Source organism: Protomyctophum parallelum (genome assembly GCF_964188405.1).
Source record: "Protomyctophum parallelum genome assembly, chromosome: 17".
In the NCBI taxonomy this organism is placed as follows: domain Eukaryota; kingdom Metazoa; phylum Chordata; class Actinopteri; order Myctophiformes; family Myctophidae; genus Protomyctophum; species Protomyctophum parallelum.
Genome location: NC_139719.1, coordinates 3,589,835 through 3,617,447, shown reverse-complemented (window position 1 = coordinate 3,617,447; position 27,613 = coordinate 3,589,835). Strand labels below are relative to the sequence as shown.

At 41.5% G+C, this 27,613-nt stretch overlaps 1 protein-coding gene across 1 annotated transcript; it reads left to right on the top strand.

Moving 5' to 3' along the window:
- Positions 1-27,613, top strand: LOC310874109 (NACHT, LRR and PYD domains-containing protein 3-like; the record flags this gene model as incomplete). The annotated part of the gene is made up of 15 exons (XM_083786786.1): positions 1-1,736; positions 5,806-5,982; positions 7,274-7,450; positions 13,590-13,766; positions 15,673-15,801; positions 17,030-17,091; positions 18,491-19,043; positions 20,708-20,822; positions 21,918-21,967; positions 22,413-22,627; positions 23,587-23,828; positions 24,299-24,421; positions 25,432-25,576; positions 26,951-27,016; positions 27,369-27,613. The coding sequence occupies 15 exons, from the start codon at positions 1-3 to the stop codon at positions 27,611-27,613; spliced, it is 4,212 nt and encodes a 1,403-aa protein (XP_083642912.1).

Here is a 27,613-nt window from a genome sequence, read left to right as displayed (position 1 = left end):
ATGACGGAAGAGTCTGAAAACTCCCTCACCAGCACCTACTCAGAGCTCTACATCTCAGCGGGACAGAGTGAAGGGGTTAATAGCCAACATGAGGTGATACAGCTTGAGAGAACTTCCAGCATGAAGACCTTCCATGACGATGCAATCAACTGCTGTAAAGTCTTTAAGATCATCCTCCCTGGCAGAGAGAAACCCAGCAAAACAGTTCTGACAAATGGCATCGCTGGCATCGGAAAAACATTCTCTGCGCGCAAGTTTGCTCTGGACTGGGCAAGAGGTTTGGAGAATCAAGATATAGATCTCCTGGTTCCCTTTTCATTCCGGGAGCTAAACTTGGTCAGAGATAAGCAGTACAGTCTTCTCAACCTGATCCATGATTTCCACCCAACGTTAAAGAAGGTCACAGCAGAGCAGCTCGCTGCCTGGAAAGTTTGCTTCATCCTCGATGGCCTCGATGAAAGCAGGTCTCCGTTGCACTTCGACAAAAATGAAATCATCTCTGATGTCACAGTGACATCATCGGTGGATGCTCTGTTGACAAACCTCATCAAGAGGAATCTGCTCCCCTCGGTCCTCCTCTGGATAACCACCAGACCCGCAGCAGCCAATCGGATCCCTCCTGCATGTGTTGACATGGTGACAGAAGTGCGAGGGTTCACAGACCCCCAGAAGGAGAAGTACTTCAGGAAGAGATTCAGTGAAGAGAAGCTGGCCGACAGAGTCCTCTCACACTTGAAGACATGGAGGAGCCTCCACATCATGTGTTACATCCCACTCTTCTGTTGGATCATTGCTACCGTTCTGCTGGACATGTTGAGGACACACACCACGATAGAACAGCTGCCCAAGACCCTGACTGAGATGTGCTGCCACTTCCTGTTGGTTCAGACAAACACCAAAAAGCAGAAGTATGTCGAGACTCATGATGTGAACAAGAAAGACAAAGAAAAGGGGACTCAACAGCAGCTCACTAAGACAGACAGTGATGTTCTTCTGAAGCTGGGCGAGCTGGCGTTTCAACACCTGAAGATAAGGAGCATCATGTTCTACCAAGAAGACCTGGAAGAGTATGGTCTTGATGTGAAAGACGCTGCGCTGTACTCAGGAGTGTGCACACAGATCTTCAAAACAGAGAGTGTGCTGTTCCAGAAAACGGTCTACAGCTTTGTTCATCTGACCATCCAGGAGTTTCTGGCTGCAGTCTACCTGTTCCACTGTTTCACACAGAAGAACGAGGGGGTCCTGAACTTATCCCTGGAATATGGAGACTACAGCTCCCTCTCAAACTTCCTGAAGGGTGCCGTGAGAAAGTTCCATGATAGTTATGGCCACCTGGATCTCTTAGTCCGCTTCCTTCATGGCCTCTCACTGCAGTCCAACCAGAGTCTGTTAGGAGGCCTGCTGGGTCACACAGAGAACAGTCCCGAGGAGATCCAGAAAGCCATCCAGAACCTGAAGAAGAGGTTACGTGATGAAGATGTCTCTCCTGACACATGTATCAACCTCTTCCACTGTCTGATGGAGATGAACGACCACTCATTACATCAGGAGATCCAACAGTTCCTGAAGTCAGAGAACAGAACAGAGAAACTGTCTGAGACCCAGTGTACAGGTCTGGCCGTCATGCTGCAGATGTCAGAGGAGGTTCTGGAAGAGTTGGACCTGGACAAATACAACGCATCAAAGGAGGGGCGAAGGAGACTGGTCCCAGCTGTGAGGAACTGCAGAAAAGCTCGGTTAGTAGTTAACACATTGAATTGACTGCCAATCACGTCATGTTACGTCGCATCGAATCCATCGCTTGACTGCCAAGCACGCAGTATTGTGTCCTATGGTCTTTTCAGTGGATTAGTATAGATGGCGCTCTTCATCAACGTTCTGTATGAATGATGCTAGGTTGCTAGGCAACAGATAAAACCAGAAATGAACCAGAAGTGAAAGTCTGCCTCCCGTCCGCCTCAATTTAAACAGAAATGTGCTTTGGATAAAAGTGATACATAAATGCACCATTTGCAATGACGCAGCATTTTGTACAGCCGATTCCGTGTTTTCCCGATCTCAACCCTGTCTGCATGCACAGGACTGCTTCAATGTCAACCCTGTCTGCATGCACAGGACTGCTTCAATGTCAACCCTGTCTGCATGCACAGGACTGCTTCAATGTCAACCCTGTCTGCATGCACAGGACTGCTTCAATGTCAACCCTGTCTGCATGCACAGGACTGCTTCAATGTCAACCCTGTCTGCATGCACAGTACTACTTCAATGTCAACCCTGTCTGCATGCACAGGACTGCTTCAATGTCTTCACAATAAAAGCATGCAGCTTTCACAAGTTGACCCATAATTAAGACAAATAAAAGGATTAAGAATTCTGTGGCATTCCACAGCAATTTTTTCCAAAATGTAAAACAAATATATAATATGGAATTAATTTGGTTAATGGTAATGGAGAAATTGTAAAAGTTATAACTTTATTAACCTCAAAGTTATTCCCAATAGGAATAAAGTCTGTGATTCTATGGCTATGGGCTGCGGCAATGATGAACTGAACTAGTTCACTAGTCAGTTCAGTTCACAATTATGTTCCAAAACATAATTTGCAATTCAGTTGCACAAATGCAGTGTTTGTATTGGGGTGGGGAAGCAGGGCGGGGGTCGCGAGACATGGCCAAAGCATCCCTTGGGGTCTCCAGCCCAAAAGGTTGAGAACCCCTGGTCTATTCCACAATACTGTTTATGTCTGGATAACTAGATAGGAGATGTTTTAGTTCCATGACAGTTAACTAGGTATCATTTGTATTGATAATCTCTTATTTAATCTGCATTTACAGACTTGTTGGCTGTGATCTCAGATGGACAGGTGTTGAAGCTGTGTCTTCAGCTCTCAGCTCTAATCCTTCCCATTTGAGAGAACTGGACCTCAGTGAAAACGACCTGCAGGACTCGTGGAGAAAACTAGTGGAGCTGCTCTGTGCTTCACTGAAGAGCCCACACTGTAGACTGGAAGTTCTAAAGTAAGATACATTTACCACTTTTATTTTGATCACTTCTGTTTTATTATCTACTGTATTATGTGAATATAATATGAATGCTGTGGTGAGAATGTATTAATAAGCTTGATGGTGAGACATGGTAGGGGTGAATAGGGAAAAAAAAGTGACCTAATAGCTATCACAATGAAACTTCACCAGTTGATTAATTATATTAAGACTACATTTTTTTGTATTACAAGTCTTCTGAAATTATATGTTTAAATATGCAAATTAGGCATTATATGTGCTAATTTGCATAAATTCCGGGACGATAAATCTGAAGATTGGATAAAGCCAGGTTCAAAAGTATGGTTTCATTTTGTTGAGATATTAGAGACAAATAAAATTAGGGGATTTTCGATATCTCTAATTATCACTCCACAAATCAGAAAATAGTGTCAACAGGCATAAATAAAACAAATTTTTGCCATGTTTTACGAATAAAATGTGATGTAAATCAGGCTGTGAATGAGAAATCAACGAACCCTTCTGTAAGTTCCTGCAGAATATAGTTATGAATAAGACTGGAAAGTTGTGTGCATGTGACTGTGTAGGTGTATGTGAGTGCAACTGAAGTGGAGATTATTTGTCCCAGGTATGAGAAAAACTCATTTTGACAAAACGACCTTTAAAGATTTGTATTGTAAAATTCCAAAACGTTTTATTTGAAGCCACTATTTTGAGACAAAATATCTCATCCAAACCTTGGCAACAACATATAATGCCATATTTCATTGGAAAGGTCTGGACCTCGAGCTGACTGTGGTTGGATCCAAATATGGTTACTTCCTTTGTACCAACAACCAATCATGAAAATAGAGAGGGTGGATTTTCACCCAGCAAAACAAGCTGTCATTGGCTAAAATAAACATCAAAATCTGTAGTTTGAACGTTTATTTTACTTTAGTTAGCAAGAAAACATGTTTAGGAAGCAAAATAGCAAAAAAAAAAAAAAAAAAAAAAGATTCCACTTGCCATGTCTCGCCTTAAATGCTTGTTCCAACCCGTCACTTATGTTCTTAGTTGGCCGCTAAAAAAAATAACATCTGAGAGGTTATGATCTTCTTTTTCATAATATTGGGGGAAATCAAACTAACATTCAGTCTTCATAGTCTTTGATATCTAAATTGTTATCTTCCTGTTATTCCTGTGCTGTCATGGTGTTGTATATTCCACACTCTGCTGCTCTAAATACTAGATAACTAGATGTGTTCCAGTTAACTTCCATGACAGTGAACTATAGGCATCATTCATTTTGTATTGATAATCTCATTGAATCTGCATTTACAGACTTGTTGGCTGTAAACTCAGTAAGACAGGTGTTGAAGCTGTGTCTTCAGCTCTCAGCTCTAATCCTTCCCATTTGAGAGAACTGGACCTCAGTGAAAACAGCCTGCGGCACTCAGGACTAGTGGAGCTCTGTGCTTCACTGAAGAGCCCACACTGTAGACTGGAAGTTCTAAAGTAAGATACATTTACCACTTTTATTTTGATCACTTCTGTTTTATTATGTACTGTATTATGTGAATATAATATGAATGCTGTGGTGAGAATGTATTAATAAGCTTGATGGTGAGAAATGGTAGGGGTGAATAGGGAAAAAGTTAACTAATAGCTATCACAATGAAACTTCACCAGTTGATTAATTATATTAAGACAAATTTTTTTTGTATTACAAGTTTTCTGAAATGATATGTTTAAATATGCAAATTAGGCATTATATGTGCTAATTTGCATAAATTCCGGGACGATAAATCTGAAGATCGGATAAAGCCAGGTTCAAAAGTATGGTTTCATTTTGTTGACATATTAGAGACAAAGACAATTAGGGGATTTTCGATATCTCTAATTATCACTCCACAAATCAGAAAATAGTGTCAACAGGCATAAAAAAAACACATTTTTGCCATGTTTTATGAATAAAATGTGATGTAAACCAGGCTGTGAATGAGAAATCAACGAACCCTTCTGTAAGTTCCTGCAGAATATAGTTATGAATAAGACTGGAAAGTTGTGTGCATGTGACTGTGTAGGTGTATGTGAGTGCAACTGAAGTGGAGATTCTTTGTCCCAGGTATGAGGAAAACTCATTTTGAGAAAACGGCCTTTAAAGATTTGTATTGTAAAATTCCAAAACGTTTTATTTGAAGCCACTATTTTGAGACAAAATATCTCATCCAAACCTTGGCAACCACATATAATGCCATATATCATTGGAAAGGTCTGGACCTCGAGCTGACTGTGGTTGGATCCAAATATGGTCACTTCCTTTGTACCAACAACCAATCATGAAAATAGAGATGGTGGATTTTCACCCAGCAAAACGAGCTGTCATTGGCTAAAATAAACATCTAAATCTGTAGTTTGAACGTTTATTTTGCTTTAGTTTGAAAGAAAACATGTTTAGGAACTTAAGCAAAATAGCACAAAATTGAAAAATCATGATTTCACTTGCCATGTCTCGCCTTAAATGCTTGTTCCAACCCGTCACTTATGTTCTTAGTTGGCCGCTAAAAAAAAATACATCTGAGAGGTTATGATCTTCTTTTTCATAATATTGGGGGAAAGCAAACTAACATTCAGTCTTCATAGTCTTTGATATCTAAATTGTTATCTTCCTGTTATTCTGTGCTGTCATGGTGTTGTCTATTCCACACTCTGCTGCTCTAAATACTAGATAACTAGATTTGTTCCAGTTAACTTCCATGACAGTGAACTATAGGTATCATTCATTTTGTATTGATAATCTCTTATTTAATCTGCATTTACAGACTTGTTGGCTGTAAACTCAGAAAGACAGGTGTTGAAGCTGTGTCTTCAGCTCTCAGCTCTAATCCTTCCCATTTGAGAGAACTGGACCTCAGTAAAAACGACCTGCAGGACTCAGGACTAGTGAAGCTGCTCTGTGCTTCACTGAAGAGCCCACACTGTAGACTGGAAGTTCAAAAGTAAGATATATTTACCACTTTTATTTTGATCACTTCTGTTTTATTATGTACTGTATTATGTGAATATAATATGAATGTTGTGGTGAGAATGTATTAATAAGCTTGATGGTGAGACATGGTAGGTGAATAGGGAAAAAAGTTAACTAATAGCTATCACAATGAAACTTCTCCAGTTGATTAATTATATTAAGACTAAGGATTTTTGTATTACAAGTTTTCTGAAATGATATGTTTAAATATGCAAATTAGGCATTATATGTGCTAATTTGCATACATTCCGGGACGATAAATCTGAAGATCAGATAAAGCCAGGTTCAAAAGTATGGTTTCATTTTGTTGAGATATTAGAGACAAAGAAAATTAGGGGATTTTCGATATCTCTAATTATCACTCCACAAATTAGAAAATGGTGTCAACAGGCATAAAAAAACAAATGTTTGCCATGTTTTACGAATAAAATGTGATGTAAATCAGGCTGTGAATGAGAAATCAACGAACCCTTCTGTAAGTTCCTGCAGAATATAGTTATGAATAAGACTGGAAAGTTGTGTGCATGTGACTGTGTAGGTGTATGTGAGTGCAACTGAAGTGGAGATTCTTTGTCCCAGGTATGAGAAAAACTCATTTTGAGAAAACGACCTTTAAATGTATTGTAAAATTCCAAAACGTTTTATTTGAAGCCACTATTTTGAGACAAAATATCTCATCCAAACCTTGGCAACAACGTATTATGCCATATATCATTAGAAAGGTCTGGACCCTGAGCTGACTGTGGTTGGATCCAAATATGGTCACTTCCTTTGTACCAACAACCAATCATAAAAATAGAGAGGGTGGATTTTCACCCAGCAAAACGAGCTGTCATTGACTAAAATAAACTACTAAAATAAACATGTAAATCTGTAGTTTGAACGTTTATTTTGCTTTAGTTCAAAAGAAAACATGTTTAGGAAGCAAAATAGCTTGATTTCACTTGCCATGTCTCGCCTTAAATGCTTGTTCGAACCCGTCACTTATGTTCTTAGTTGGCCGCTAAAAAAAATACATGAGAGGTTATGATCTTCTTTTTCATAATATTGGGGGAAATCAAACTAACATTCAGTATTTCATAGTCTTTGATATCTAAATTGTTATCTTCCTGTTATTCTGTGCTGCCATGGTGTTGTCTATTCCACACTCTGCTGCTCTAAATACTAGATAACTAGATTTGTTCCAGTTAACTTCCATGACAGTGAACTATAGGTATCATTCATGTTGTATTCATAATCTCTTATTTAATCTGCATTTACAGACTTGTTGGCTGTAATCTCAGTAAAACAGGTGTTGAAGCTGTGTCTTCAGCTCTCAGCTCTAATCCTTCCCATTTGAGAGAACTGGACCTCAGTGAAAACGACCTGCAGGACTCAGGACTAGTGGAGCTGCTCTGTGCTTCACTGAAGAGCCCACACTGTAGACTGGAAGTTCTAAAGTAAGATACATTTACCACTTTTATTATGATCACTTCTGTTTTATTATGTACTGTATTATGCGAATATAATATGAATGCTTTGATGAGAATGTATTAATAAGCTTGATGGTGAGACATGGTAGGCGAATAGGGGAAAAAAGTGAACTAATAGCTATCAAAATGAAACTTCTCCAGTTGATTAATTATATTAAGACTATGATTTTTTGTATTACTGAAATGATATGTTTAAATATGCAAATTAGGCATTATTTGCGCTAATTTGCATACATTCCGGGACGATAAATCTGAAGATCAGATAAAGCCAGGTTCAAAAGTATGGTTTCATTTTGTTGACATATTAGAGACAAAGAAAATTAGGGGATTTCGATATCTCTAATTATCACTCCACAAATCAGAAAATAGTGTCAACAGGCATAAGAAAACAAATTTTTGCCATGTTTTACGAATAAAATGTGATGTAAATCAGGCTGTGAATGAGAAATCAACGAACCCTTCTGTTAAGTTCCTGCAGAATATAGTTATGAATAAGACTGGAAAGTTGTGTGCATGTGACTGTGTAGGTGTATGTGAGTGCAACTGAAGTGGAGATTCTTTGTCCCAGGTATGAGGAAAACTCATAGGGGATTCACACTATGGTCCCGGGTGCGCACTCGGGACCACTTGGCAGATGTTGTGGTAGTGTGAATGATGCGTACTGTTCCCGGGAGCGGATTGCCCAACCGTCCCCGGGACCGCATGGGGGGCGGGTCTCTGGACCGTTGAAGTGTATTCAGATACGGATCGTTCCAATGTGAATGCATGCGTACCTAAAGAAGGAAGTGGACTGTTTTTTTTTAAGAACGTGACATAATCTCTAGTCGACAAACCAAGCGTCAACAAACAAAAAAACACACAGCCGCTGCAGTGCTGCACAACGCGTAACACCAGCTCATTTCTCAACGCCGCCCATCTCCTGTTGAATCTGCGTATACGCGCAGCACCGCAGTACGCGCTGATCTTATTACACGTGGCTCTTGGGCTTTGCTTGGCATAGTTTCCAAAGTAAAACAAAATAATAATAATGCTAAAGTAGAAATAGAATCCATAGCAAACTAATATCAAACACGACACTGGAGCACAGAACTGACTGACACAGTGAATAGCAGGTGTCGTATATTTTAGATAAATGAACTAACTAAGGTACTATTTTCACTAAAGTCAGTGAAATGTGTTTAAAAGCTCAAACTCAGCTCATGCACCAAAAGGTCTTTCACTCAGGCTCCTGATTACATTTCACATCTATTGTTCTAAAAACCTTTGAAGCTGCTCGGAGGTGCGAGTGAAACCAGATCCTATTGTCTGCCACAAGAACATGTGTTTTGCATAAAGTCCTGCGAACAGTGGAGTTTTTTACTCTGGTTTCCATTGTAAACTATTCCACAGGTTAAACTCAATGATTTTATAAACAATCTGTCAATAAGAGAATGATGAGACTCCATAACTATTAATAGTGAGTGTTTTACCTGTACTGATTTAAAAGGTACTATGAGGCTATAAGATTATAGTGTTCGTTACTGGTTCAAACTGTTCTTAATTCACTCCTTCAGTTCTGTTATATTTCATTAGAGTGTTCAGTTTTACTTTATAGTTCCGTAACATTTCCTAACTACAAGTGTTTCCATTTTTATATACTCTTAAGGTATGATTAACCATGTTCATAAGTTATTTACAGTTTACATTTAAGTTTTGTTAAGTTTTATTATAACTGTTTATCATCATAAAAGTTATCGCCCCCGTTTTGAAACGGACCAGTCCTTTGTCCTAAGTCCCGCCTCTCTCCAACCGGAAAGAGTTTTATCATTGGTCAAGAGTCAGGAAACGCCTGCCGTATGTCCGGGAGAGGTGGGACTAGGTTACAGGATATAAACAAAGGCTGGGACTGATTGTCGGGGTCCTGGATCCGGTAACTCATTTCAGCTCGAGTGTACTGTGTGTTGTTTAATCCGGAGAACGACAAAGGATTTGCTTTGTCTATCGTTTTGCCTTGACTGCTGGACTGTTTTTTAATACAAATAAAGCTGCCGCTTTGTAACCTACATACATCGGTATCCTGAGCTCTCTTTCTTCACTGCCGCACGCTGAAAAGATACCACACAGGCAGGCTGACACTATAGTAGTATAACGGCAAAGAGGCAATGCAATTCAGTGTGTCTGGATTTATTTGAGACAATGTCGCACAGTTGATGGTCAGTGTCCGTGCGCGCCAGCCATCAAGCACACCGTCATCAGGAGGATTAAAGTGTGTTATGCAAGTGTACCCGGGTGCGCTGTTGAATCTCGGGTAATGTGAATCATGGCCATCGGGGACCAGGCAACCGTATTCGGAAACGGTTCCAATGAAACGGATTCAGTCCGTCTCAGTGTGAATCCCCTATCATTTTGACAAAACGACCTTTAAAGATTTGTATTGTAAAATTCCAAAACGTTTTATTTGAAGCCACTATTTTGAGACAAAATATCTCATCCAAACCTTGGCAACAACATATAATGCCATATATCATTATAGTGGGGTTCCGTCTCCATGTTAAATTTATAGTTGTCATTTACAACTCATGTAAAAGTTTCACTTTCAGTACTAATTTGAAGGTGAGGGTCTATAGAACCATTTTGGTTCGAGTGGCAATCACCAAAATAAAATAATTGGCCTCTAGGGGGCGTAGTCAGGTGCCAACCCCCATCAGCCCTACCAAAATATGTAAACTGTTGTAACTTTTGATTAAATTATCCAATCTGAACATATGAGATATGTATGGATTCACAATCAGGATTAGCATTTGGTACTTAAACCTTATTACACATGTATATATGTTTCCACCCAGTATTGGTGTATATCCACACAAATAGCAGGAAAAACGAGCTAAAAACTAGTAGTGGGGTCCCTAGACACACCGTAATTTACAACTCAACAAAAGCTTAACTTTCACTTCTATTTTGTAGATAATGAACTATAGAACAATTTTAGTTCGAGTGGCAAGTCTACAAATTGAAAAATATATATATCTTTGCCAAATTTCCAAAATGGCCAAAATCGGAATTATGTTTATTTGAAAAATGTCTTAATTTTCTTATATTGCTTTTTTTTCTTTGTTTTTCTTGCTATATCAAGTTAATCCTGTGTGAGGAATCAACTGGATTTCAAATATTAATGTTTTGAATAATCTGATATAGAAACAAAATAAAGATGGCTGCCAATGTACATTGAATTACTACATTACGCCTAACTTCTATACTGTTGAACCTAGAATGGTGATGTTGGTGCCTATACCTATGTTATCATGAATGACTAATTGTATAAAAAGAAAATACATATAATAGGACAATATATAATATTTCACACAAATGAGACAATGCAGTACATATGTGGGGAACTAAAGTTAGATATTGGAATATAATACACCACTCCTGTGTTATATTTGTTTATTTTATTTTATTAGTTATACTATGTACTGCCACTATAGGGGGCAGAGTAGCAGGTGTCTTAATTGTTCAGACTTGGTAGCTTATTAGTTATAAGACTAAGCATACTGCAGAAGAGCATGAGCTGCACTGATTGCTCTCTTGTGGTATTGATATTTTGAAGGTAAGCAAAAAAGTTAAACATGTCATGAAGGATCCTAAAGTGTTTTTTATGAATATGGATAGTCATGTGGGATAAGTGGCCAAAGTACTACATCCCAATAGTATGAGCTAGCATTAACCAAAGTAGCCTGTAGCTATAGCACAGGCTAAAACTATAGCTACAGTATAGCAATTATGCTGAGGAAGAAATTATGTTTTCATTATTTTCATTATTATTACAATGGTAAATGTGAATGTAGCTATATGCACTGCTGACTGTTTTCTTGTATTAATATGTTGAGGCAAACTGTTAAATACAAAAGTTATATAATAATATAGTAATATAATAATATAATATTTTCTATATTCTTTCATGATATGACCCTAAAACTAAACCTGGATAAAGTAGTTGTCTGTTATGGCTGGAACAACGAAATGGCAGTTGTGCATTTTGTGCCTAAAGCAAACTGAGGAAAGACTTGTTTGCCCATCATAGGCCTTGCAAGTCAGTTTATAGAGCAATTGACGCTTCTCCCCACCCAGACGTTGAACTTCCAGATGCAGAATCCATGAAGCTAAATCGTGCATCCTGGCATACAACTTGTCCGCATCTTTACAGGGCAACAGCACTTGACAGTGCAAAAAAAAGGCATTCTGGAGGTGCTGTGGCATTGGCAAGAAGATCATGCCGGACTGGTGCACCTGTTAATCGTAATAAATGTCTCTTTTGTGGTGAAGAAACATATGCAGCAGACCATTCATTCCAGAAGGTAGAACTCACCCAAGAGATAAACGACAAGGCAGTTGCGCTGGGAGAAGACCGTATCGTGGCACTCCATGACTATCCATATTCATAAAAAAACACTTTAGGATCCTTCATGACATGTTTAACTTTTTTGCTTACCTTCAAAATATCAATACCACAAGACAGCAATCAGTGCAGCTCATGCTCTTCTGCAGTATGCTTAGTCTTATAACTAACAAGCTACCAAGTCTGAACAATTAAGACACACCTGCTACTCTGCCCCCTATAGTGGCAGTACATAGTATAACTAATAAAATAAAATAAACAAATATAACACAGGAGTGGTGTATTATATACCAATATCTAACTTTAGTTCCCCACATATGTACTGCATTGTCTCATTTGTGTGAAATATTATATATTGTCCTATTATATGTATTTTGTTTTTATACAATTAGTCATTCATGATAACATAGGTATTGGCACCAACATCACCATTCTAGGTTCAACAGTATAGAAGTTAGGCGTAATGTAGTAATTCAATGTACATTGGCAGCCATCTTTATTTTGTTTCTATATCAGATTATTCAAAATATTAATATTTGAAATCCAGTTGATTCCTCACACAGGATTAACTTGATATAGCAAGAAAAAACAGCAATATAAGAAAAAACAGCAATATAAGAAAATTAAGACATTTTTCAAATAAACATAATTCCGATTTTGGCCATTTTGGAAATTTGGCAAAAATAAATATGTCTTTAATTTGTAGAAAAAAATGTTCTATAGTTCATTCTCTACAAATTAGAAGTGAAAGTTAAGCTTTTGTTGAGTTGTAAATTACTGTGTGTCTAGGGACCCCACTACTAGTTTTTAGCTCGTTTTTCCTGCTATTTGTGTGGATATACACCAATACTGGGTGGAAACAAATATTATATGTGTAATAAGGTTTAAGTACCAACTGCTACTCCTGAATCTGAATCCATGCATATCTCATATTATGTTCAGATTGGATAATTTAATCAAAAGTTACAACAGTTTACATATTTTGGTAGGGCTGATGGGGGTTGGCACCTGACTACGCCCCCTAGAGGCCAATTATTTTATTTTGGTGATTGCCACTCGAACCAAAATGGTTCTATAGACCCTCACCTTCAAATTAGTACTGAAAGTGAAACTTGTACATGAGTTGTAAATGACAACTAGATTTAACATGGAGACGGAACCCCACTATTAGAAAGGTCTGGACCTCGAGCTGACTGTGGTTGGATCAAAATATGGTCACTTCCTTTGTACCAAAAACCAATCATGAAAATAGAGAGGGTGGATTTTCACCCAGCAAAACGAGCTGTCATTGGCTAAAATAAACTACTAAAATAAACATGTAAATCTGTAGTTTGAACGTTTATTTTGCTTTCGTTTGAAAGAAAACATGTTTAGGAAGCAAAATAGCACAAAATTAAAAAATCATGATTTCACTTGCCATGTCTCGCCTTAAATGCTTGTTCCAACCCGTCACTTATGTTCTTAGTTGGCCGCTAAAAAAACAAACATCTGAGAGGTTATTATCTTCTTTTTCATAATATTGGGGGAAATCAAACTAACATTCAGTCTTCATAGTCTTTGATATCTAAATTGTTATCTTCCTGTTATTCTGTGCTGTCATGGTGTTGTCTATTCCACACTCTGCTGCTCTAAATACTAGATAACTAGATTTGTTCCAGTTAACTTCCATGACAGTGAACTATAGGTATCATTAATTTTGTATTGATAATCTCATTGAATCTGCATTTACAGACTTGTTGGCTGTAAACTCAGTAAGACAGGTGTTGAAGCTGTGTCTTCAGCTCTCAGCTCTAATCCTTCCCATTTGAGAGAACTGGACCTCAGTGAAAACAGCCTGCGGTACTCAGGACTAGTGGAGCTGCTCTGTGCTTCACTGAAGAGCCCACACTGTAGACTGGAAGTTCTAAAGTAAGATACATTTACCACTTTTATTATGATCACTTATATATGAATGCTGTGGTGAGAATGTATTAATAAGCTTGATATAATGGTAACCCAAGCCTATGTGTCTGAGTAGACGTTAAAATGACCCCAAACATGTTTAAAAGTGTAATATCGTAACGTATCGGCTACTTCATCATAATATTATAGAGTTTCTGACTATTTTAATTGCGAACGCAGTGAGCCACTTACTATGACAGCAGGGGCTGAGTGTCTGTGTGTGTGTGTGTCACGCTGTGTGGTGTCACGCTGTTACACCACCGGCCCGCCACCAGAGGGCGCAGCTGTGGCACGCACGCACGCACGCACACACACACACACACACACACACACAGGGCGCAGCTGTAGCACACACACACACACACAACCACACACACACGAGCTGCGTTCGCTTCACGCGTTTGCGCGTCTTACTTGTATTATAATAATTATTATTACTGAGGAAAGAGCAGAACATCGTGAAAATAGCAGATCTGCAAGCTCACCGTGAGGCGTTGTGAGCTTGTAGTTTGGTAATATTTTCACATTAGTGTGAAAAAAATAAACCGATCACCCCGGCCTTTTCACTCATATGGATATGAAGCCTCGACTGGAGATGGAAATGTACAAATACACCCAAAGAGTAACAAAATAAGCGTTAGAAACGAGTCAAACAACCCAGAGACTACATTTACAGGAAGGCGGGGTGGCTGCATCTGCCCGTCGCACAACAGAAACTGAATGTTAGTTAAGTTTATTTAAATTGTATTGATATTTAATGTTTCGTGGTTAGTACGAGTCGAGTCACCACCAGCTGAGATTACGTCAACAAGGAATCTCAGGAACGCTATAATGTGTTGACAGCTGGGCGTGACGTATATTAGCAGCGACATTGCCTTCATATGTAGTTTCAAGGCTTTTGCGGCCACATTAATTCAATTTTCTCCAGAAACTGGCTGTATCAAATATGAATGGACATCATTAACGGCGCACAGCCATCCCCTAGCTGACAGAAAGGCCGGGGTGGTCATATAAGAACACAGTTCTTATATGAACATATAAGAACACAGTTCTTATATGAACACAGTTCTTATATGAAGCGACCTAAAATCGCCCTATGGAGATTACAATGCAAATAAAAAAATACATGAACCTGTGTATTGGCGCCCTCTACTGAAAGTGATGTCAGACTTCGGTGCTCTATATATTAACACTTTAAAGGTATATTCAGTGATTTCACTTAATTCAAATATCACTTATTTTTTTGTTTTGTTGTGATAATCCTCTCTACTATAGAGTGTGCTGACCATATAAGGAGTTCCTCCCTGTCCCCAGTTAACCCCTGGTTTTTGACTCTCTATCCTGATTGGACGAAAGGCTTAGGTCCCAGTGAGTGAAATCACTGAATATTAATCTATAGACAGGCTATAGATTAATATAATCAGACCACCTAGGCCAGGGGTGGGCAACTGGCGGCCCGGGGGCCACATGCGGCCCCCACCTTCACTTAATGTGGCCCTCAGGTTAATGTCAGAATACTGATATAATATTGGTTCCAGCTGTTTACAATTCCACAACATGCAAAACATGACCAGCTTTAATTACTACAGTCTAAATTAGTAGCTCAATGCTCAACACACGTATAATTAAAGGCATTTGAAATTACATAAAAATGTAAATTTCCAGGATTCCAATTTGAATATAGCAAAAATAGCCGATGTAGATCGGCTATTTTCGCTACGACAGTAATATATGGCCCTAGGGAGTGAGTGTGGAAATATAGTGGCCCTCTCCATCGTCAAAGTTGCCCAGCCCTGACCTAGGCTGACGTGATTGATCAATTACCTTTGGAGCATAACGCATATACTTTGCATGTTTTAATCTGGTGTTTCAGACTGGCTCACTGCGGCCTGTCAGAGAGATGCTGTGAAGCTCTGGCCTCAGCTGTAAGCTCTAATCCCTCCCTAAGAGAGTTGGACCTGAGCCTCAACGTGGTGAATGATTCAGTCCTGGAGAACTGCAAGTGAGTAGACTTGGGCTGTGTCCATGTTGGACAGTGCAGTGTTTCCCTTAACAGTGTATCTCTGACACAAAGGGCCCTATCTTGTGTCAGGGGCACTTTCTCCGTAATTTGGGGATTTAGCATTGTGTAAGAGGCGTTCCCCCATTAAATGAGTTATCTTATGCCACAGTCTAAATCCTTAAAACACCTCCGCTACCCGTTACATTATGCATAGGTGTGGTTTGGGCGTTACGCAACTTAAACCAATCAGTGTGCCAGGTACCATAATCCATTATACCTGGAGTGAACCTTATGGAAGAGCAACGCGTGCTGCCTTGGAATACATTTAAATTAGATACAGAGGGTTGTTGTGTGTGTTCACATTACGGGTGGTTTGAAGAGACTATTTCCGTTGTCCTAAACCTGTGTGCATAAGATAGCAAATATAGGGAAAGCGCATCAACACGCGTACAGACACACCTCCAGCCGCAAACATGTATAGTGGGTTGTGTGGCCGCAAGATAACGTTTACGCATAGTGGAAGCTCCTAAATGAGTAATTCACGTAAAGTGTTTAATGCTTGCGGGTAAGGATGGGATACGATACAGCCCAAAGTCACAAATCATGAAAAAACAACACAATGCAGTGCCTCAAAGAAACTCTAGGATAGCAGACGTAAACAATGAACATCTGTCTAAACAACAATATATGTGCATCACGAAGGTATAAAAGGACAGTGGAGTGCTATAGGGGTTAAGGTGGAGTCTGAGGAGGTGATGAGATCCAAACTGGGCAGCAGTGAGTATGTCTGGATGAGCTGCAGGGCCAAGATAATGACAGGAGAAACAGTGTAGTGTCAGCTAGTGGAGACGTTGTGTTGGACAGTTAGACATTGATGCATTGTTGTTCTACTTCCTACAGAGTGAAACACTGTAGTGTCAGCTAGTGGAGACGTTGTGTTAGACAGTTAGACATTGATGCATTGTTGTTCTACTTCCTACAGAGTGAAACACTGTAGCGTCAGCTAGTGAAGACGTTGTGTTAGACAGTTAGACATTGATGCATTGTTGTTCTACTTCCTACAGAGTGAAACACTGTAGTGTCAGCTAGTGGAGACGTTGTGTTAGACAGTTAGACATTGATGCATTGTTGTTCTACTTCCTACAGAGTGAAACACTGTAGCGTCAGCTAGTGGAGACGTTGTGTTGGACAGTTAGACATTGATGCATTGTTGTTCTACTTCCTACAGAGTCAAACATGGAGGAGAAGATTGGCTTACTAATCCTCAACTGAGTCAACTCATTACAAAACGTGAGTATCTGTGTCTACATTAACATTTTATATACTGTTGTATACTCGGTTGATGTTGTCCTGAAAACTCTTGTGCTCTCTACTCTCTGCTCTTGGCCTGGTCCTTAACACCATCAAGATGAGGTCATGTGGTTTGACAGAAACAATGGGCCTCATTCACTAACCTGGTCGTAAACAACATGTATTTCGTCTATATTGGCATAAGTTCAGTTCTGACGTGCGATGCATGAAAGGTGGTGCAGAGCCGTGATGTGTGCAGATCACAGGTGGATCTCGTTTTTGTTTGAAAGTCACAAGTGATCTCCCGTGTCGATCATTGGCATGGTTCCACGCTCCATTTAACACCATACAAGACAACTGGAAATATAAATCACACGTATGTGAACTGAGCGGTGCAACTATACATTTACTGTTATAGTTACTGTACTGCACTGTGCTCTCTACTGTATTGTAGTGTACTGTGCTCTATGCTGTACTTTGATTATTTTGGGGAAAAAATAGTTAGTTACCGTGTGTTAGACGACACGTACAGAGAGACAGACAGGTACACAGAGAGACAGACAGGTACACGGTAACACAGAGAGACAGACAGGTACACAGTAACACAGAGAGACAGACAGGTACACATAGAGACAGACAGGTACACGGTAACACAGATAGACAGACAGGTACACAGAGAGACAGACAGGTACACATAGAGACAGACAGGTACACGGTAACACAGAGAGACAGACAGGTACACAGAGAGACAGACAGGTACACATAGAGACAGACAGGTACACGGTAACACAGAGAGACAGACAGGTACACGGTAACACAGAGAGACAGACAGGTACACAGAGAGACAGACAGGTACACAGAGAGACAGACAGGTACACATAGAGACAGACAGGTACACAGAGAGACAGACAGGTACACAGAGAGACAGACACATAGAGACAGACAGGTGATTGGAGGGGGGGGGGGGGGGGTCCCCAGATTATTGTGGGGGGTCCCCAGATGGCCAAATTGGCAAAAAATGTCAAATAGTGTAAGAAAGTGGAAACTATTGTGAAAATAGCAGATCTACAAGCTCACAATGCCTCAAACTAAATGGAATGCCTACAATTCCAAGTGCTTGTCAATGTTGGGTCCCCAGTTAAAATTTTATTATTTGGGGGGGGGGGGGGGGGGGGGGGTCCTCAGTTCCAACTGGACGTATAATATGATTATTTTGGGGGGTCCTCAGTTCAAATATGATGGGGACTAAAAGTGTTAACACTGCAGTGAGTTTGTAGATCTCTGTGTGTGTGTGTGTGTGTGTGTGTGTGCGCGTGCGTGCGTGACGCACACGCATACATGCGTGTGCGTCAGTCAGTGAATGATGTATATAATGTTTACTGCGTTGTTTTCTCATCAGATTTCCAGCGTCTCACACTGGACTCAAACACAGCACACTGTGACCTCTCTCTGTCTGAGGACAACAGGAAGGTCACAGGGGGGTCACAGAGGTCAGGGGGTCAGCGTCCTCCTGATAACCCAGACAGGTTTGATGGCTGGGTACAGGTTCTGAGTTCACAGAGTGTGACTGGACGCTGTTCCTGGGAGGTAGAGTGCAGTGGATGGGTTCGTATAGCAGTGGCTGACGGAACAATCAGCAGGAAAGCAGTTGGTGCTGCCGGTTGGTTTGGAGGGAATGATACGTCCTGGAGTCTGGACTGTAATGGTGTTCATGGTTCCATTTACTCTGTCAGACACAACAGACAGAGGACTGTCCTCCCTGTCAGAGCCTCTAAAGGCTCCAACAGAGTATCAGTGTATGTGGACCGTCCCGCTGGGACTCTGTCCTTCTACACAGTGTGCTCTGACTCACTGAGACACCTGTACACCTTCCAGACCACGTCCACTGGACCTCTCTATGCTGGGTTCTGGTTAGGCTCCTCCTCCTCCTCCTCAGCGTGTCTGTGTGAGCAGTAAGTATAATGGACACACACACATTTAATTGTAGTCCTATTTTAGTCATTTGTACATTATTTAGTCTTAGTCTAGTCTTAGTCGACTAAATTAAGACTCAATACAATTCAAATGTAATAAAGAAGATCGTCAATGTTGGGTGAAGTGTTAGAGTCCAACCACCAGGGGGCAGAATGTCTTAAAGTCTCCACCAGGGGGCAGAATGTCTTAAAGTCTCCACCAGGGGGCAGAATGTCTTAAAGTCTCCACAGTGTGATTTAATTTCAACTGAGGACCCCCAAAATAATCATATTTGAACTGAGGACCCCCAAAATAATCATATTTGAACTGAGGACCGACCCAAAATAATCATATTTGAACTGGGGACCCCCCAAAATAATCATATTTGAACTGGGGACCCCCCAAAATAATCATATTTGAACTGAGGACCCCCAAAATAATCGTATTTGAACTGGGGACCCGCCAAAATAATCATATTTGAACTGGGGACCCCCCAAAATAATCATATTTGAACTGAGGACCCGCCAAAATAATCATATTTGAACTGGGGACCCCCCAAAATAATCATATTTGAACTGAGGACCCCCCAAAATAATCGTATTTGAACTGGGGACCCCCCATAATAATCATATTTGAACTGAGGACCCCCCAAAATAATCATATTTGAACTGGGGACCCCCCATAATAATCATATTTGAACTGGGGACCTCCCATAATAATCATATTTGAACTGAGGACCAAGGTTATAATAGTTAACTAAAACTAACTAAAAAACGAAAACTAGAATAAAAAAAACATTTCAGTTAACTGAAACTAATATTTAATATTTATATGCCTTTCGGATATTTATGATATAATCCTTTTAAATTCATTTGATTAATTTCCTCATTTCTCCAACAAGTTTTACGACAGTTTTCAGCACCGTACGGCAGCATGTAGCCACGCTAACTCTAAACCAAAGTACGAAAAAAACTAAAACTAAACTACAACTAAACTAAAACTAAGCATTTTCACCAAAACAAAAACTAAATAAAAACTAGCAAACCCGCTCTAAAAACTAACTAAAACTAACTGAATTAGAAAAAAATATGTCAAAACTAACTAAAACTAAACTATAATGAAAAAACCCCCAAAATAATCATATTTGAACTGGGGACCCCCCAAAATAATCATATTTGAACTGAGGACCCCCCATAATAATCATATTTGAACTGGGGACCGCCAAAATAATCATATTTGAACTGGGGTCCCCCAAAATAATCATATTTGAACTTGGGACCCCCAAAATAATCATATTTGAACTGGGGACCCCCAAAATAATCATATTTGAACTGAGGACCCCCAAAATAATCATATTTGAATTGAGGACCCCCCCACACACACACACAAATCTGTTTAGCAACTTTAGCATTATGTCACTCAAAGTTAACATTGTGTATGTGTGTGTGTGTGTGTGTGTGTGTGTGTGTGTGTGTGTGTGTGTGTGTGTGTGTGTGTGTGTGTGTGTGTGTCTAGACTCCATCATTCCAACATGGACATAGTGAGGACAGAACCCGCCTCTAGACTCCATCATTCCAACATGGACATAGTGAGTACAGAACCCTCTAGAACCCTCTAGACTCCATCATTCCAACATGGACACAATGAGGACAGAACCCTCTAGACTCCATCATTCCAACATGGACACAGTGAGGACAGAACCCTCTAGACTCCATCATTCCAACGTGGACATAGTGAGGACAGAACCCTCTAGACTCCATCATTCCAACATGGACACAGTGAGGACAGAACCCGCCTCTAGACTCCATCATTCCAACATGGACACAGTGAGGACAGAACCCGCCTCTAGACTCCATCATTCCAACATGGACACAGTGAGGACAGAACCCTCTAGACTCCATCATTCCAACATGGACATAGTGAGGACAGAACCCTCTAGACTCCATCATTCCAACATGGACACAGTGAGGACAGAACCCTCTAGACTCCATCATTCCAACGTGGACACAATGAGGACAGAACCCTCTAGACTCCATCATTCCAACATGGACAAAGTGAGGACAGAACCCTCTAGACTCCATCATTCCAACGTTGACACAGTGAGGACAGAACCCTCTAGACTCCATCATTCCAACATGGACACAGTGAGGACAGAACCCTCTAGACTCCATCATTCCAACATGGACATAGTGAGGACAGAACCCTCTAGACTCCATCATTCCAACATGGACACAGTGAGGACAGAACCCTCTAGACTCCATCATTCCAACATGGACACAGTGAGGACAGAACCCGCCTCTAGACTCCATCATTCCAACATGGACACAGTGAGGACAGAACCCTCTAGACTCCATCATTCCAACATGGACAAAGTGAGGACAGAACCCTCTAGACTCCATCATTCCAACATGGACACAGTGAGGACAGAACCCTCTAGACTCCATCATTCCAACATGGACACAGTGAGGACAGAACCCTCTAGACTCCATCATTCCAACATGGACATAGTGAGGACAGAACCCTCTAGACTCCATCATTCCAACATGGACACAGTGAGGACAGAACCCTCTAGACTCCATCATTCCAACATGGACACAGTGAGGACAGAACCCTCTAGACTCCATCATTCCAACATGGACACAGTGAGGACAGAACCCTCTAGACTCCATCATTCCAACATGGACACAGTGAGGACAGAACCCTCTAGACTCCATCATTCCAACATGGACACAGTGAGGACAGAACCCTCTAGACTCCATCATTCCAACATAGACATAGTGAGGACAGAACCCTCTGCTCTGCACAATAATCACAGTGACTGAACACCAGGAAAGACACTGATCGTTTCCTGTTTGCTTTGTTGTGTCTTTCAGAGCCATTTTGAACCCAGTGTGCACGCAGAGCAGTCAACCAATCAGTACAGGTGAGTTATCCTAGTCAACCAATCACTACAGGTTGAGCTATCCTAGTCAACCAATCAGTACAGGTCAGTTATCCTAGTCAACCAATCAGTACAGGTCAGTTATCCTAAACACAGGACAGCTCACCAGTGTTGTTTTTGGCAGCAAATTTCTATTTCAGTTTTAGTCACATTTTAGTCACCTGGAATGTCTTAGTGTTAGTCTAGTTTTAGTCGACTAAATGTCATAAGATTTTAGTCGACTAAAGTGTATTTTGAACTTGTGAAATGGGACATTCTGCAATACGAGTGCTTTTACTTTTAGTACTTTAAGTACATTTGTATGCCAATACTTTTGTACTTTCACTAGAGTACATTTTTAATACGGGACTTCTACTTGTAACGGAGTACGTCTACATTGCAGTATTTATACTTTTACTTAGTACTTTTATTTCACCACTGGTCACAGGTTCAAGTTCGCCAGGTCCGGGCTGTTCCAGTGCAGCGAGACAGCGTTGGTGTTTGAAACGACAGGCGAAGGAGAGGTCCTCTACAGGACTGTTCAGTGGGAGGAGAGATGGTTCCAGCCAACAGGAAGGACTCCTGCAGGTCCTCTGTTTGACATCCAGTGTCCTCAGAAGTCTGTCTGCCAGCTACACCTGCCACACTGTGACATCACACCTGGTGAGTCAGCTACACCTGTCACACTGTGACATCACACCTGGTGAGTTAGCTACACCTGTCACACTGTGACATCACACCTGGTGAGTTAGCTACACCTGGTGAGTTAGCTACACCTGTCATACTGTGACATCACACCTGGTGAGTTAGCTACACCTGGTGAGTTAGCTACACCTGTCATACTGTGACATCACACCTGGTGAGTTAGCTACACCTGTCACACTGTGACATCACACCTGGTGAGTCAGCTACACCTGTCACACTGTGACATCACACCTGGTGAGTTAGCTACACCTGTCACACTGTGACATCACACCTGGTGAGTTAGCTACACCTGTCACACTGTGACATCACACCTGGTGAGTCACTGTTGAGACGGTTAGAGCGGCGTGATTACATACAAAGTCAATGCAAAGACCAGAAGTTGTGCGGACGGGCATGGCGCGAACAAAGCTAACAGCCACCTGGTGTCTATATCTATATCTATATTTAAATGTTCCAGTTCATAGCCTACTGCAGGCCTGGTTGACTATAGAAGATTTAAATGTTCCAGTTCATAGCCTACTGCAGGCCTGGTTGACTATAGAAGATTTAAATGTTCCAGTTCATAGCCTACTGCAGGCCTGGTTGACTATAGATTTAAATGTTCCAGTTCATAGCCTACTGCAGACCTGGTTGACTATAGATTTAAATGTTCCAGTTCATAGCCTACTGCAGGCCTGGTTGACTATAGAAGATTTAAATGTTCCAGTTCATAGCCTACTGCAGAAGACATTTTGAAGCTCTTAATTGCTACTAAAATGATATATTGTTCATTTGGAGAAATCCATCATATAACAAGTAAGTCAATGAGTGAGAAGCACAGAGTGGAGTGGGTGGGGCTTAGCGGAGGGTGAAGTGGTTGTGTTCAGATTTGGTTTACATGGATTGGAATCTATAACGTTATTTTATTTTCCCCACAGGTGATCTGTCCGTGGCCCACATCACAGACGAGGGTCTGGAACTCTTACAACCACAGAGAGTGACCCAGACTCATGTGGTTGTAAATGTGAACCATCTGTCTCTCTTTGGGATCCTGGAAAGAGTCTTGAGCTACTTTCAACCCACACCAAAACTTGCTCAGGTGTTGCTGTTCCGTCAAGAGTCACCGATACGGAGGACGATGAGTGTGTTACTGCTGCCCAGTAATGTGCTTTACGGAGAGGTAAATATATCTGTCAAGTCATGTGTCTTACAGAGAGGTAAATATATCTGTTAAGTAATGTGTCTTACAGAGGTAAATATATCTGTTAAGTAATGTGCCTACGGACCCCCCATTTAATGGCATTTCTATCTCTGGGACCCCCAATTTGCATTGTAAAACCAATGTTAATTTAACTCTGAGAGTAGTACACTCTCAGAGTTACAGAGCCATAAGGGTCCATTTGGTTCCTAACTATCATTTAGCTGGGGACCCCCTGGAACTCCCTCAAGGACCCCTGGGGTCCTCAGACCCCACTTTGGGAACCACTGGCCTAGGGGGGTAATTTAATTTGGCTCCTGAGAAATGTCAGCTCTGCCTACATACCTGATACCGGCCACTATGAATGAACCATCTGACCAAACTGTGTTGGTGTCATTATAGGTGAAAGTATGAAAGAACCATCTGATCAAACTGTGTTGGTGTCATTATAGGTGAAGGCAGTTCATGAAAACAAGCAACCCATCGAGCCGGTCACCTCCGACTGTGTTCTCATCCCAAACCAACGCTACAGTCTGTCAGTGCTGCATTGTCCTTCACAGAAAGTACAACCTAAGGTACGTATTAAACCTACAGTCTGTCAGTGTGTCCTTCACAGAAAGTACAACCTGAGGTACGTATTAAACCTACAGTCTGTCAGTGTGTCCTTCACAGCAAGTACAACCTGAGGTACGTATTAAACCTACAGTCTGTCAGTGTGTCCTTCACAGAAAGTACAACCTGAGGTACGTATTAAACCTACAGTCTGTCAGTGTGTCCTTCTCAGAAAGTACAACCTGAGGTACGTATTAAACCTACAGTCTGTCAGTGTGTCCTTCACAGAAAGTACAACCTGAGGTACGTATTTAACCTACAGTCTGCCAGTGTGTCCTTCACAGAAAGTACAACCTGAGGTACATATTAGACCTACAGTCTGTCAGTGTGTCCTTCACAGCAAGTACAACCTGAGGTACGTATTAAACCTACAGTCTGTCAGTGTGTCCTGCACAGAAAGTACAACCTGAGGTACGTATTAAACCTACAGTCTGTCAGTGTGTCCTTCTCAGAAAGTACAACCTTAGGTACGTATTAAACCTACAGTCTGTCAGTGTGTCCTTCACAGAAAGTACAACCTAAGGTACGTATTAAACCTACAGTCTCTCAGTGTGTCCTTCACAGAAAGTACAACCTAAGGTACGTATTAAACCTACAGTCTGTCAGTGTGTCCTTCACAGAAAGTACAACCTGAGGTACGTATTAAACCTACAGTCTGTCAGTGTGTCCTTCACAGAAAGTACAACCTGAGGTACGTATTAAACCTACAGTCTGTCAGTGTGTCCTTCTCAGAAAGTACAACCTGAGGTACGTATTAAACCTACAGTCTGTCTGTGTGTCCTTCACAGCAAGTACAACCTGAGGTACGTATTAAACCTACGTTGTCTGTTTATTGTATGGTAAAGCAGTGTGAGTCAAGGAAACTGTTATTTTCACTCCTCCACCACTGCTGCTGCTGCAGCTGCTGTAACTAGGCTACTAGTTACTAGGCTGCTGTAACACAATTTGAATTAACACAAGTCTCTGTTTTCAGGCTGCAACTTATTTTGGAGACAATTTTGGACCAAATTACCATCCAACGTTCCTGGTGTCTATGGACGTCAATGCAGAGAACTTCTCAATGGAATTACTGAGCCCCGACTCTGGACCGGTCTGGCAGCAAGACATTACCCTGGAAGGTAAAGTTATGGACTTTCATTCAACCTTGGGATGTAGCAAGCCGGTCTCACCCAAATACGGTGAAATGGCACAGATTCAAATACACACCTAGAAAACCCCCAAATCCGTACATATTACACTGACACTGAAATGCTCCACATAGGGCCCCTCCTCATAGGGACAACTCCTCATAGGGGCCCCTCCTCATAAGGGCCCCTCCCCATAGGGGCCCCTCCTCATAGGGGCCCCTCCTCATTTACTACTGTAATGGACTGTACACTACCATTAACTGTTCCTCTATTCACAAACTACAATTAATACAGAATACAGCCGCTAGAATTCTCACCAATACAAACCGCAGAGCACACATAACACCGGTACTGGCAGAACTACACTGGCTCCCTATCAAATCCAGAATCGATTTTAAAATTTTAACAACCTATAAAGCACTAAATGGCCCCTAGCCCCAGTTTATATCACAGACCTACTGGTGGCAAAACCAAATGTAAGACCCCTCAGGTCCTCTGACCAAGGCCTCCTGAATATTCCGGTGACAAAACTGAAAACCAAGGGGGACCGGGCCTTTGCAGTGGTTGCTCCCACATTGTGGAACGCCCTACCCTTATCCCCTCCTTATAGATCTCCTCATAGGGGCCCCTATCTCCTCATAGGGGCCCCTCCTCATAGGGGCCCCTCCCCATAGGGGCCCCTATCTCCACATAGGGGCCCCTCCTCATAGGGGCCCCTCCCCATAGGGGCCCCTATCTTCTCATAGGGGCCCCTCCGTCAGCCGTTCATTTCAACGGAAGTTGCTCAGTGGCGTTTTGAAGCACCCGGAAGACTGCCGGAAGTACCGTTATAACTCAACGGCTCCAATGAGCGGAAGTTAAGCCCGGGATGACGCACCGTTACGCACATGACGTCACTGAACGTCACGTCCACTTCCATGGAACGTGCTGCAGTTCCACTTTTCGCCAGTAGGTAGTGGGCAGCTTCAACATTGGATTAGCCTTACTGGGGGCGTGGGGACGCCACCGAGCACGCTGAAGCGCGCCAGTTGTCGCGTGGAACTTCGTGAAGTTCGGTAGAGCTGACTCAGTCCCGGTCGAGTTGCAACCCAATCGTAAATCATGTCAAACCCGATCTCACTCTCCCTCTCCCTCACGCGGTGAAATAGCAATCTGTCGCGGTCAAAACAGTAGTAGTGTAATATGTAGGGATTGTGGGGGTTTATGTAGGGACTTGCCAGTCGGTGCTATTTCACCGTGGTGAGATGGGCCTCGATGGTTCGTTTCTGTTCATAATTTGAACACTTTTATTTCTTGCAGCACAATCTGCAGGAGCGGCTGCTTCCATACCAGCACAATCTGCAGGAGCGGCTGCTTCCATACCAGCACAATCTACAGGAGCGGCTGCTTCCATACCAGCACAATCTGCAGGAGCGGCTGCTTCCATACCAGGTGAGTCTCTAGCTTGTAGATCTGGTGTTACTTCCATACCAGGTGAGTCTCTAGCTTGTAGATCTGTTGTTACTTTGGATGTTTTAGCGTGACGCTGTAGTGAGGTCAAGTAGGACGTTAATTCATGAACAAGCACGTTTAAATAAGGAGATTTCTGCAGCAACTATCTATAACGATATCTATAACGCACACACGTGTGTATATATATATATATATACACTATCAGCACAAACTGTATCACTTTACTGCAATTTTTTTAATAAGAATTGTTAGCTCCTATATGGCACTTTCCATTTTAAAACAATGTCAAATGAAAACCAACAACTCAACGTTCAATCCTCCTTAACTTCAGCGAAACACTTTGTGGACCAACATCTGTGTTCCCTGGTGAGGAATGTGAGGAATGTGGGTCCCATCCTAGATGTACTCGTTCAGAACGACATCATAGACAATGAGGGCTCCAGCAATGTGCAGTCCAAGCCCACCACTCAGGGCCAGATGAGGGCAATCTATGCTCTCCTGAACTCCAGCAGAGGCAGAGACACTTTGTACAAAGCTCTCCAGGAAAACGAGCCTTCTCTCCTTGAAGATCTGTAA